Source organism: Scyliorhinus torazame, chromosome 12 (assembly GCF_047496885.1).
Source record: "Scyliorhinus torazame isolate Kashiwa2021f chromosome 12, sScyTor2.1, whole genome shotgun sequence".
In the NCBI taxonomy this organism is placed as follows: domain Eukaryota; kingdom Metazoa; phylum Chordata; class Chondrichthyes; order Carcharhiniformes; family Scyliorhinidae; genus Scyliorhinus; species Scyliorhinus torazame.
Window position 1 is genome coordinate 226887552 of NC_092718.1, and position 12179 is coordinate 226899730.

General features: G+C 50.6%; 1 protein-coding gene across 8 annotated transcripts in view; it reads right to left on the bottom strand.

Moving 5' to 3' along the window:
- Positions 1-2024: 2024 nt before the first annotated feature.
- poldip2 (polymerase (DNA-directed), delta interacting protein 2) overlaps positions 2025-12179 on the bottom strand; it is a 76828-nt gene continuing 66673 nt past the window's right edge. For 2 of the 8 annotated variants that reach the window (XM_072470024.1, XM_072470020.1), the window contains one exon: positions 2025-2727. In XM_072470024.1, coding sequence (XP_072326125.1) covers positions 2613-2727 — 115 coding nt within the window. In that variant the 3' untranslated portion in view covers positions 2025-2612. Of the gene's footprint in view, positions 2728-8970; positions 9265-12179 lie in introns of those variants that run through there. The other 6 variants (XM_072470025.1, XM_072470018.1, XM_072470019.1 and 3 more) reach the window with 5 other exon arrangements.

The following is a 12179-nucleotide window of genomic DNA, read 5'->3' on the forward strand; positions in this document are numbered from 1 at the left end:
CCACATCTCTAAATCACCCTTGTGGGGATGGTACACATTGCTAACCTTCTGCCAGTTTCTGCACAGGCACAATCTCTGGTCTGGTACGAATTCGGGAACGCCCTCCAGTTCTCTACACCTTGAGCTTTCACCAGATTCAGCCTTTGCGTATTACGTTAGGGGCAGTGAAAACCACAATACCAGCACCAAATTGTCATGAATTGGAATGCCCTGCCTGAGAGAGTAGGTGAAGCAGGTTGAAGGTAACTTTCAGAACAAGTTTGGATAAATACTTGAAGAGGAAAGTTACAGAGCAGTAGGGAAAGAGAAGTGAGACTAGAACCAGCATAGGTGTGATGGTCTAAATGGTCTTTGACGAATAATTGTTAATGGCACGAACCTAATGTCACATTGTCATAATCACTGAAAGTACTCCCTCTTTAAGAGCTTTAAAAAAATTTTGGGAGTACCTAATTATTTTTTTCCAATTGAGGGACAATTTCTCGTGGCCAATCCACCTAGCCTGCACATCTTTGGGTTGTGGGGGTGAGACCCATGCAGACACAGGGAGAATGTGCAAACTCCACACGGAAAGTGACCCAGAGCCGGGATCAAACCCAGGTGAGGCAGTAGTGCTAGCCACTGCACCAATGTGCCACCCTCAGTTGGGCAATTGTGGAGACCTCATGTCTGTAGGAGGTTACAGAGAATCTCACGTTATAACATCACAGTACAATTGTTTCCTCGGTGTAGCTAGACTGCAGGATGATATAGATCCCATGTACAGCACCACAGCACAAGGTAACCTGTGACTTACCTTAATGTCTGAGAGATTAACAAAGGTGCAGGAGCTGTGGAAACAATGCTGGTTTGGCAGTGTTTCAGTGGGTGTTCCATGACACTATTAAAGAAGTGTTCTTACCTCCCTCCTGAAGCCCATATTCCTCTCTCTGAACCAGCATCACCTCCCTCCTGAAGCCCATATTCCTCTCTCTGAACCAGCATCACCTCCCTCCTGAAGCCCATATTCCTCTCTCCGAACCAACATCATCAAAAATTAGAAAACGCTGGAAAGGTGCAACAGGTTGAGCAGCATTCGAGGAAAGAGCGAGAGAGTTAACGTTTCAGGTCGATGACCTTTTATCAAGACCAGAATGTAATGAAACATTGATTGTCTCTGCCTCTCTGCATGACCTAAACATTTCAGGTTTCCAATATTTGTTTGCTTTGTGTCACTAGGAGAATAACTGGCAGGCATCTCAAGAACAAAGAAATGTACAGCACAGGAACAGGCCCTTCGGCCCTCCAAGCCCGTGCCGACCATACTGCCCGACTATACAATCTTCTACACTTCCTGGGTCCGTATCCTTCTATTCCCATCCTATTCATATATTTGTCAAGATGCCCCTTAAATGTCCCTATCGTCCCTGCTTCCACTACCTCCTCCGGTAGCGAGTTCCAGGCACCCACTACCCTCTGCGTAAAAAACTTGCCTCGTACATCTACTCTAAACCTTGCCCCTCTCACCTTAAACCTATGCCCCCTAGTAATTGACCCCTCTACCCTGGGGAAAAGCCTCTGACTATCCACTCTGTCTATGCCCCTCATAATTTTGTATACCTCTATCAGGTCGCCCCTCAACCTCCTTCGTTCCAGTGAGAACAAACCGAGTTTATTCAATCGCTCCTCATAGCTAATGCCCTCCATACCAGGCAACATTCTGGTAAATCTCTTCTGCACTCTCTCTAAAGCCTCCACATCCTTCTGGTAGTGTGGCGACCAGAATTGAACACTATACTCTAAGTGTGGCCTAAGGTTCTAAAATTCTCACTGCAGGATCTGACTGTACAAATTGGTTGTCACGTTTCTCTACAAAAAGGTAATCTCCCTTCCAGGTAACTCAGTGTATGCAAAGCGTTGAGAGGAATTTGGGAGTGTGGGCAGTCGCAATATAAACAGTCAGCCTGTCCATCTGTGGGCAATGCAAATCACTTCACTCCCGTATAAACTCCAGCACACTTTCCACATGACTGAAGGGACAGAGCTTCACCGTTAACCCTTTCATTTTAATCTTTACATTAACACATTGGCAGCCATTACTGATCTATTAATAACGCATGTGGCGGGGAGCAGTGGGATAGAGCAGGGAGCACAGGACAGACACCACTAAGCCTTGCCTGGTCAGTTGGGAGTCTCGCAAGCTCCAAATGGCCACTGTTGAGGTTGCTCAAGTTGCCAATGGCCCAGCTAGCTGCTGGGCAGTCTGCCCGATCCCACTGTTCAACCCTGCTTTTAGAATAATTAAACAAAATGTTTGAAAGTGTCAATCGTTGAACACACCCCATTTCCCCTCAATGTCTGAGCACACAACCTCATTCTCCTCCAACTCCCTCCCATTTCCCCCTTCAACGAGACAAGTATCATTCAGTCGGTGTTCCACTTCCAAAACAATTTCTCCATCAAAGACGGACGTAATGTGACCGGTGTTTAGGTGAGTCAGGGAGATCTGTAAAGGGTAGGCAATGGAAGACTTTACACTTCATTTCACTGCCCCTCCCCCATTTCCCACCAAAGTTCCAGGCAGAATCTTCCTACTGGTAGCCAGCCAGCCCCAGGTTCCAGCAGGCGGTGCCCTACCAACTGTACCCAGCAGGGGGGGCCTTGTCATCTTTATTGCTCTCCAGGGAGAAGGGTGGTATGCGGACGTCAAGCTGAGAACCTTCTGGCCTCTCGAAACGGAACGTTCCCCTGCAGAGAAGGAGATGAAAGCATGTCAAGGTGAGTAATGTGACCTTGCTGGGCTCAGAGGCTGCCTCGGAACCAGCAGCAGCCCTGGCCGAGTGACGTGAGAATGAAAGCTATCTCTCTGGTGTGCCTGCACTGGCTGCAGGATGTTACCAGCGTCAGGGTAGTGCCCTGTCACACAGCTCTGACCTCCCACTAACACCATTTAATAACCAGTAACAGAAAGTGCTGGAGACACTCAGCAAATCAGGCAGAATCTGTGACAAGCACATTCCTGCACCCCCTACCTTATCATTGACCCCCTTTGCTCTGTATTTAAAACCCGGAGCTTCTCCAATGTTTTCCAGTTGTGACGTTAGACAAACAGAGTTGACAGCTGGGACCCGATGCTTAGATCTGCTTCTTTCCCTATGGATGCTTCCAGCACCGGCAACATTTCTCGTTTTAATTCAATAACTGTGATCCTGTGGCCCAATCAGCCTGTCGGTTCTGCTGATGAAATACACAGTCTGTGCCCCATCTGCCCCTGCCAGCATCTCTGCCCCTGCCAGCGTCTCTGCCCCTGCCAGCGTCTCTGCCCCTGCCAGCGTCTCTGCCCCTGCCAGCGTCTCTGCCAGGGATATGGGGATTAGATTCTAAGTAACATGTTCCACAATTTACTGAAATAAAATAAGAGAAACATGATGACCAAAGGTCTTTATTCGAATCTGTCGGTGAACATCTGCAACAGTTTGAATCCTGCTGGCTTTAGGCACAGCAAACATCAAAACCTAAACACACAACACAGAGAAGCTAGCAATACGGATCGGGCACAATTAATGTTCAGCTCCTGGTGTAGACCATCTCACAGACACCTTCCTAACACAGGCCCCGAATGCAGAGCGCAACATTCAGAATACCACAGCTGCTGTTCAGGTGCAAACCCAGGCAGCGACGACTGGCAGCATGGTCAATCCTGTCCTCGGCCAATGGCAGCATGGTCAATCCTGTCCTCGGCCAATGGCAGCATGGTCAATCCTGTCCTCGGCCAATGGCAGCATGGTCAATCCTGTCCTTGGCCAATGGCAGCATGGTCAATCCTGTCCTTGGCCAATGGCAGCATGGTCAATCCTGTCCTTGGCCAATGGCAGCATGGTCAATCCTGTCCTTGGCCAATGGCAGCATGGTCAATCCTGTCCTTGGCCAATGGCAGCATGGTCAATCCTGTCCTCGGCCAATGGCAGCATGGTCAATCCTGTCCTTGGCCAATGGCAGCATGGTCAATCCTGTCCTTGGCCAATGGCAGCATGGTCAATCCTGTCCTTGGCCAATGGCAGCATGGTCAATCCTGTCCTCGGCCAATGGCAGCATGGTCAATCCTGTCCTCGGCCAATGGCAGCATGGTCAATCCTGTCCTCGGCCAATGGCAGCATGGTCAATCCTGTCCTTGGCCAATGGCAGCATGGTCAATCCTGTCCTCGGCCAATGGCAGCATGGTCAATCCTGTCCTCGGCCAATGGCAGCATGGTCAATCCTGTCCTCGGCCAATGGCAGCATGGTCAATCCTGTCCTCGGCCAATGGCAGCATGGTCAATCCTGTCCTTGGCCAATGGCAGCATGGTCAATCCTGTCCTCGGCCAATGCTCACACAGACACACACGCAAGCACACACGTAGGATCATTGCAAAACACGGAGAAACAGGACACCTTCCTAACCCAGGGGCACGGAGATGTGGAGCTTCTACTGCAGCTTTGACCTAGCAACCTATCCGTCTTTGTGGCTCAGTACTGGAGCAGGCAGTGCACTTGCTGCATGTTGATGGAGTGTTAACTCAGCAGGGCGAGGGATGGCCAGCTTTGTTCATCACAATATTTAAACCAGATTCCCTTGGTTAGGTTTGGTCAGTGTCAACTACCCAGATCCACTCCTAGCTCGGAGGTTATTTAATAATTGAACTCGAATACACTGGGATGTGACAGGATCAGTTCGTAATAGCTTTAATCAAATTGCTCCCATCACTGCTATCCCAAATGACCAGTACTGTACCCCAGTACTCAAAACGCTATCTCTAGTAATAAATCAAGTTTGAAGTTCAGAATCTTGAACTGTACTCCTGCGAGGTTACCTTGTGTCACACTGTTAAAAAGTACTAAACTCCCTGTAACAAGCTATTCTCAGAACAGCGACTGTGAGAGGTCTGGGTGAAATTGCTCCACAAAGGCACTGATCAACTTTCTACCAATCTTAGCAAGTAGATAGCAAACAGCACCACTCCCAACAGGATCACATATAGAATTCACTGACTACAGAAACATAATTACCAACTGGGTAAAATATGGAGCCCACTTTCAACAGGTTCTAAAGCTTTCAGATGGTTTTTGACAAAGTCCCGTATAAGAGATTAGCGTGTAAAATTAAAGCGCATGGGATTAGGGCTAATGTACTGAGATGGATAGAAAACTGGTTGGCAGACAGGAAACAAAGAGTAGGAATTAACGGGTCTTTTTCCAAATGGCAGGCAGTGACTAGTGGGGTACGACAGGGATCGGTGCTGGGACCCCAGCTATTCACAATATATATTCATGATTTAGATGAGGGAACAAAACATAATCACGTCAAATTTAGAGATGACATCAAGTTGGGTAGGAGGATGAGTTGTGTGGGAGGGTGAGCTGTGAGGAGGATGCAGAGATGCTTCAGTGTGATTTGGACAAGTTGAGTGAGTGGGTAAATGAATGGCAGATGCGGTATAATTTGGAGAAATGCGAGGTTATCTACTTTGGTAGCAAAAGCGCGAAGGCAGATTGTTATGAAATGTACAAGTAAACAAGACCTTTCCAAGAATAAGAGTGGTACTGCCAAATCTAGACCTCCCTGGTTGACTGGAGGAATACAGAGGAAGAACAAACAGAAGAAAGCAAGCATACAATAAGCACAAAGAACTAAACACTGCAGATAGCCTAGACGGGTATCGGAAACGCAGTGACAAAGTCAAAAAAGGAAATAAGGAAATCAAAGAGAGGGCATGAAAAAACATTAGCAAGCAAAGTTAAAGAAAAGCCAAAGATGTTTTACCAATATAGAATAGTCAAAGGTTAGTTAAGGAAAAAGTGGGACCTCCGAGATGAAGGGAACTTGTGTGTAGATGCAGAAGCTGTGGAAAGGATATAGTAGTACAGGAGGAACACCGTGAGATATTGGAAAGGATAATCTTAAAGAGAGAGGAGACTCGAAGGATTGAAATCCTTGAAAGTTGATAAATCGCCAGGACCAGATGGATTGTTTCCGAGGCTCCTGAAGGAGGTCAGGGAGGAGATAGCAGATGGAGAGCTTTCCAATCATCACCAGGCACAGGAGAGGTACCAGAGGACTGTAGAAATGCAAACGTGGTTCCATTGTTTAAAAAGTGATTGAAGGAAATGCTGAACAATTTTAGGCTAATCTTACGTCAGTGGTGGGCAAATTAGTAGAATCAATCCTGAGAGATAGGATTAACTGTCACATAGAGAGACATTGGCTAGTCAGCATGGATTTATTAAAGGAAGGTCTTGCCTCACAATTTGATTAGTAACAGGAAACAAAGGGTAATGGTCAATGGCAGCCCTTGCGAATGGAAAGTTGATACAAGTGGTGTTCCACAGGGCTCGGTGTTGGGACCCTTACTGTTTATGTTATATATTAACGATTTGGGGGTGAATATGGGGGACACGATAGGGAAATTTTCAGATGACACAATGATTGGCTGAGTGGTGGGCAGTATAGAGGATAGCTATAGGGTGTGATCCAATGGCCACGCTGCGCCAGAAAAGCAGCTCAACACAGCGTGGCTGAGAAAAGCCAGGAGACCCCGCTCCCAGGATCTACCCGGCTCGCAACGCCATGCGAGATCCACCGCGATCTTGCGAGATAAATCCCACCCACACTTTTGGGGAAAGCTGCATATTAGAGCCAGACAGCTAGTCTGACTCTAATGTACAGATCCCAAGGTGCCGGAGGCTATGGGATTCATCCCCTGCGCCTCAGAGATCTCTTGAGCGTGCACCGTTCAGCACTGGTCCCCGCAAACGGGACAGCAGTCGTGGGGGTCTCCCAGAGGATTCCGGAGGCCCACAGTTGCATGCCCTTTGGGCAGGTTGGTGCCCTGGCACTCCTGGCAGTGTCACCTGGGCACCCTTGCAGTGCCAGGCTGCCATTTAATACCGCGATGGGGCCGGGGGGAGTGCCCTGCGTGGATGTTTTTTTTTGGGGGGGGGGGGGGACCCTCCAATAGTGTTTTCAGGGTGGGGAGGGGGGGCAGGCCGGGGATCGCTTTGGGGGCCTCAGAGACCGGGACGTCGTTTTTAAATGGCGTTCCGATCTCTCACTACACTGGGGAGTATCGGCAAGCAGAGCTCCGCACTGAAAAAAACAGGGCTGTATGCACCCTTGGCCACGCGTTCCATGTTCAGCCCCTTATACAACACGAGTCACATTGAATTGCCATGTGCTTCTCGGTACTGCGGGTAAACATGCTCACTCGGGGACTTTCTTCCCTTTTGTTAGAATCACACCCATGATATAGATTGGTTGGTGGAGTGGGTGATGAGATGGCGGTGGAGCATAGCGACTCTCTACGAGCTCTCTCCTCCTGTCCCCTTTCTTTCATCTCCTATCAGCGTTCAATCACTGTTTGTCAATGTTCTCTGTTTATTCTTTTGTCTACGATGTACGTACTGTGTACGTTCCCTCGGCCGCAAAAAAATACTTTTCACTGTACTTCGGTACATGGAACAATAAATCAAATCAAATCAAAGATGGAATTTAACACAGATGTTAAACAGTTCCATGGGCAGGGTGGGTATAGAGGGATAGGGGCCAAATGCAGGCAAGTGGGACTAGCTTAGTGATAGAAACTGGGCAGCATGGACCAGCTGGGCCGAAGGGCCTGTTTTCATGCTGTAAACATCTATGACTAAGTGTGAGGTCAGCATTTGGGGAGGTCAAACAATTATACGGAGTACAGGGCTGTGGGGCGGGAGCAGGAAGGTGGGATTAGAAAGGGCACCTGGGTGTCCTCGGGCTGGCATGGACAAGATGGGCTGAATGGCCTCCTGTGCTGTAACTTTTCTGTGGTTCTATAGCCATAAATTTGGAGAGGGGAATAGGAACATAGGATATAGGAGAAGTAGGCAATTCAGCCCTTGAAGCCTGTAATATGCACCGAGACCTGGGTGTCCTCGTACACCAGTCACTGAAGGTAAGCGCGCAGGTGCAGCAGGCGATAAAGAAGGCAAATGGTATTTTGGCCTGCATAGCGAGAGGATTCGGGTACAGGAACAGGGATGTCTTGCTACAATTATACAGGGGCTTCGTGAGGCCACACCTGGAATATTGTGTGCAGATTTGGTCTCCTCCTCTGAGGAAGGATGTTCTTGCTATAGAGGGAATGCAGAGAAAGTTTACCAGACTGTTTCCTGGGATGGAGGGACTGACGTACGAGGAGAGATTGAATCGGTTAGGATTGTTCTCACTGGAGTTCAGAAGAATGAATGAGGGGAGAGGGAGGGGGGGGGGGGGGGGGGGGGGTGGTCTCATAGAAACCTATAAAATTCTAACAGGACTGGACAGGGTTGATGCAGGAAGGATGTTCCCGATGGTGGGAGTGTCCAGAACCAGGGGTCACAGTCTGAGGATACGGGGTAAACCATTTAGGACAGAGATGAGGCAAAATTTCTTCACCCAGACATTGGTGGGCCTGTGGATTTTGTTACCACAGGAAGTAGTTGAATCCAAAACATTGTATGTTTTCAAGCTGCAGTTAGAATTAGGACTTAACACAAAGGGGATCAAAGGATATGGGGGGAAGCGGGATGAGGCTATTGAGTTGGATGATCAGGCTCGATCATACTGAATGGCGGAGCAGGCTCGAAGGGCCGAATGGCTTCCTCCTGCCCCTATTTTCTACGTTTCTAACACTTGAGGTACACAGCATTGGCACAACACACAAAACCCAGACACAGGCTAGGAACATGATCAAATTACTCTTCAGGGTTCTGATTTGACAAAGAGTCATCGGACTCGAAACGTTCGCTCTTTTCTCTCCCTACAGACGCTGCCAGACCTGCTGAGATTTTCCAGCATTTTCTCTTTGGTTTCAGATTCCAGCATCCGCAGTAATTTGCTTTTATTCAGGGTTCTGATTGGTCAGCTAAGAACAGCTTTGTCATTAAAATGGACAGAAATGCAACTCATCTGACAGACATAAATCCTCACAATGGCAGCCGACACCATGGGTAAGCCTTTGTTTAAAGGTGGTGTTAGTTATAATGTGGGAAGGTAATGGGTCACAGTGCAATCCGACATCACCAGCACTGCCCTTCGATGATGGAACTGCCGCTGCTCTGGGGTGAGATCAGGTCCTGCATGTAGACTGCGTTTAGTTATTCGATCAAGTGCTAGAGGCAAATATTCAGACCAGGGAAGCGAAGGGGCCGTTGTCCTCAGTACTGCTCTCGAGAGAAAAGGACGGGATGGAAACGTCGAAAGTGCTGGTGTCTGCCCTTTGGAAAGTGTACGAACCCCTGCAGAAGGTGGAAACAGCAATAAGCAGCAGCATTACCAGCCATTCCGCTTCAGTGCAGTCCCTGAACATAACCCAAAGCACTGAATGTGTGCGCGCGCTTGTCCCCCATCCCCACAGAACCCTGCAGCTTCATTTTCCCATCCTCCACATTTCTAATTTTATTCTCCCAGGCTCCACACATCCAGTTCCAGAAGCAGAGGCCGGAACCTCCTGTCCCTATCCCGGAGCCTCCTGTCCCAATCCCGGAGCCTCCTGTCCCTATCCCGGAGCCTCCTGTCCCAATCCCGGAGCCTCCCTATCGCGGAGCCTCCCTATCCCGAAGCCTCCCTGTCCCAGTCCCAGAGCCTCCCTGTCCCAGTCCCGGAGCCTCCCTGTCCCAGTCCCGGAGCCTCCCTGTCCCAGTCCCGGAGCCTCCCTGTCCCAGTCCCGGAGCCTCCCTGTCCCAGTCCCGGAGCCTCCCTGTCCCAGTCCCGGAGCCTCCCTGTCCCAGTCCCGGAGCCTCCCTGTCCCTGTCCCGGAGCCTCCCTGTCCCTGTCCCCGAGCCTCCCTGTCCCTGTCCCCGAGCCTCCCTGTCCCTGTCCCCGAGCCTCCCTGTCCCTGTCCCCGAGCCTCCCTGTCCCTGTCCCCGAGCCTCCCTGTCCCTGTCCCCGAGCCTCCCTGTCCCTGTCCCCGAGCCTCCCTGTCCCCGAACCCCCCTGTCCCCGAGCCTCCCTGTCCCCGAGCCTCCCTGTCCCCGAGCCTCCCTGTCCCCGTCCCGGAGCCTCCCTGTCCCCATCCCGGAGCCTCCTGTCCCTATCCCGGAGCCTCCTGTCCCTATCCCGGAGCCTACTGTCCCTATCCCAAAGTCTCCCTGTCCCTATCCCAAAGTCTCCCTGTCCCTATCCCGGAGCCTCCTGTCCCTATCCCGGAGACTCCCTGTCCCTATCCCGGAGCCTCCCTGTCCCTGAGCCTCCCTGTCGCAATCCCAGAGCCTCCCTATCCCGGAGCCTCCCTGTCCCTATCCCTGTGCCTCCCGGTCCTTGAGCCTCCCTGTCCCTATCCCGGAGCCTCCTGTCCCAATCCCGGAGCCTCCCTGTCCCAATCCCGGAGCCTCCCTGTCCCAATCCCGGAGCCTCCCTGTCCCAATCCCGGAGCCTCCCTGTCCCAATCCCGGAGCCTCCCTGTCCCTGAGCCTCCCTGTCCCAATCCCGGAGCATCCCTGTCCCTGAGCCTCCCTGTCCCTATCCCTGAGCCTCCCTGTCCCTATCCCTGAGCCTTCCTGTCCCTATCCCTGAGCCTCCCTGTCCCTGAGCCTCCCTGTCCCTATCCCTGAGACGCCCTATCGCTGAGCCTCCCTGTCCCTATCCCGGAGCCTCCCTGTCCCAATCCCGGAGCCTCCCTGTCCCAATCCCGGAGCCTCCCTGTCCCAATCCCAGAGCCTCCCTGTCCCAATCCCGGAGCCTCCCTGTCCCGATCCCATTCAGAAGCAGGAGACACAGGTATGGATTGGGATACAGCCACCTTCCTGGTTCGGATGAGCTTGTTAAGGACGGAGAGTGGATGTCGAGATTTAACAGAATGTGAGAAGGACTGAGGGACTCCAGTTATGTGAAGAGGCTGGAGAAGTGCAGGAAGAGCTCGGAGGGAAGCATTCCAAATTGAGGAGTTTTGATAAATGAATACGGAGGAACTGTTTCCAGTGGCAGTAAGGTCACGAGCCAGAGGACAGACTTAAGGTGACTGAAAGAGAAAGCAGACGAGAGACGGTGATTATTTTACACAGCGGGATGTTGACCTGGGATGGGCAGCCTAAAAGGGTGGTCGAAGTAGACAGTCGAGTAAAATCTGTATGTCCCTGTCTGTTTGTGTGTGTGCTCTGCGTACATCCCTATGTCTGACTGCCCATGTCATGTGTACACATTCTGTACACTACGCAAATCCCTAAGCTACCCAGGAAAAAAAACTAATTTGTGAAAATTGTGACGCTGAAATGTGATTGGCTGAGAGTTCTACAGCCCCTGGCACTCCCTGGGTACCAAGTGATATCCCACACAATGCTGGACAATCCCTGGATGAAGCAAGGCCCAATCAAATGGAATGCATATCAGAATCAATACCTACAGGCCCAAAGGCCAGAGGCAAGTGACTGAAGTAGAGGAGACCATACTGTACAGATAGTTTGATGAACGACGGGTGGTGTTAGAGGAAGAGTCTTTGCCAGGACACAAGAGAAGAGCAGCAGAAAATTCTCCAAGTGTAATGTTAAAGCATTAGCATCCAAAACAGGTCAGTGCGGCTCAACCCAACATCTTATAAACATCAGAACACCTCCAACAATACAACACACCCTCGCTACTGATCATACAGCTCAGATTAGCTCAAATCCTGGAGCTGGGCACAAATCCACAACATTTGGAATCAGAGTCGCTTGAGTTAATGTAACAAACTGGCACATTGCCACTCGCACTGTACCCCAGTGTTATACAGTGACCCGTCCCCACCAGTACTGTACCCCAGTGTTATACAGTGACAGACCCGTCCCCACCAGCACTATACCCCAGTGTTATACAGTGACAGACCCGTCCCCACCAGTACTGTACCCCAGTGTTATACAGTGACCCGTCCCCACCAGTACTGTACCCCAGTGTTATACAGTGACAGACTCCCCCCCACCAGTACTGTACCCCAGTGTTATACAGCGACAGACCCGTCCCCACCAGTACTGTACCCCAGTGTTATACAGTGACAGACTCCCCCCCACCAGTACTGTGCCCCAGTGTTATACAGCGACAGACCCGTCCCCACCAGTACTGTACCCCAGTGTTACACAGTGACAGACCCGTCCCCACCAGTACTGTACCCCAGTGTTATACAGTGACAGACTCCCCCCCACCAGTACTGTACCCCAGTGTTATACAGTGACAGACCCGTCCC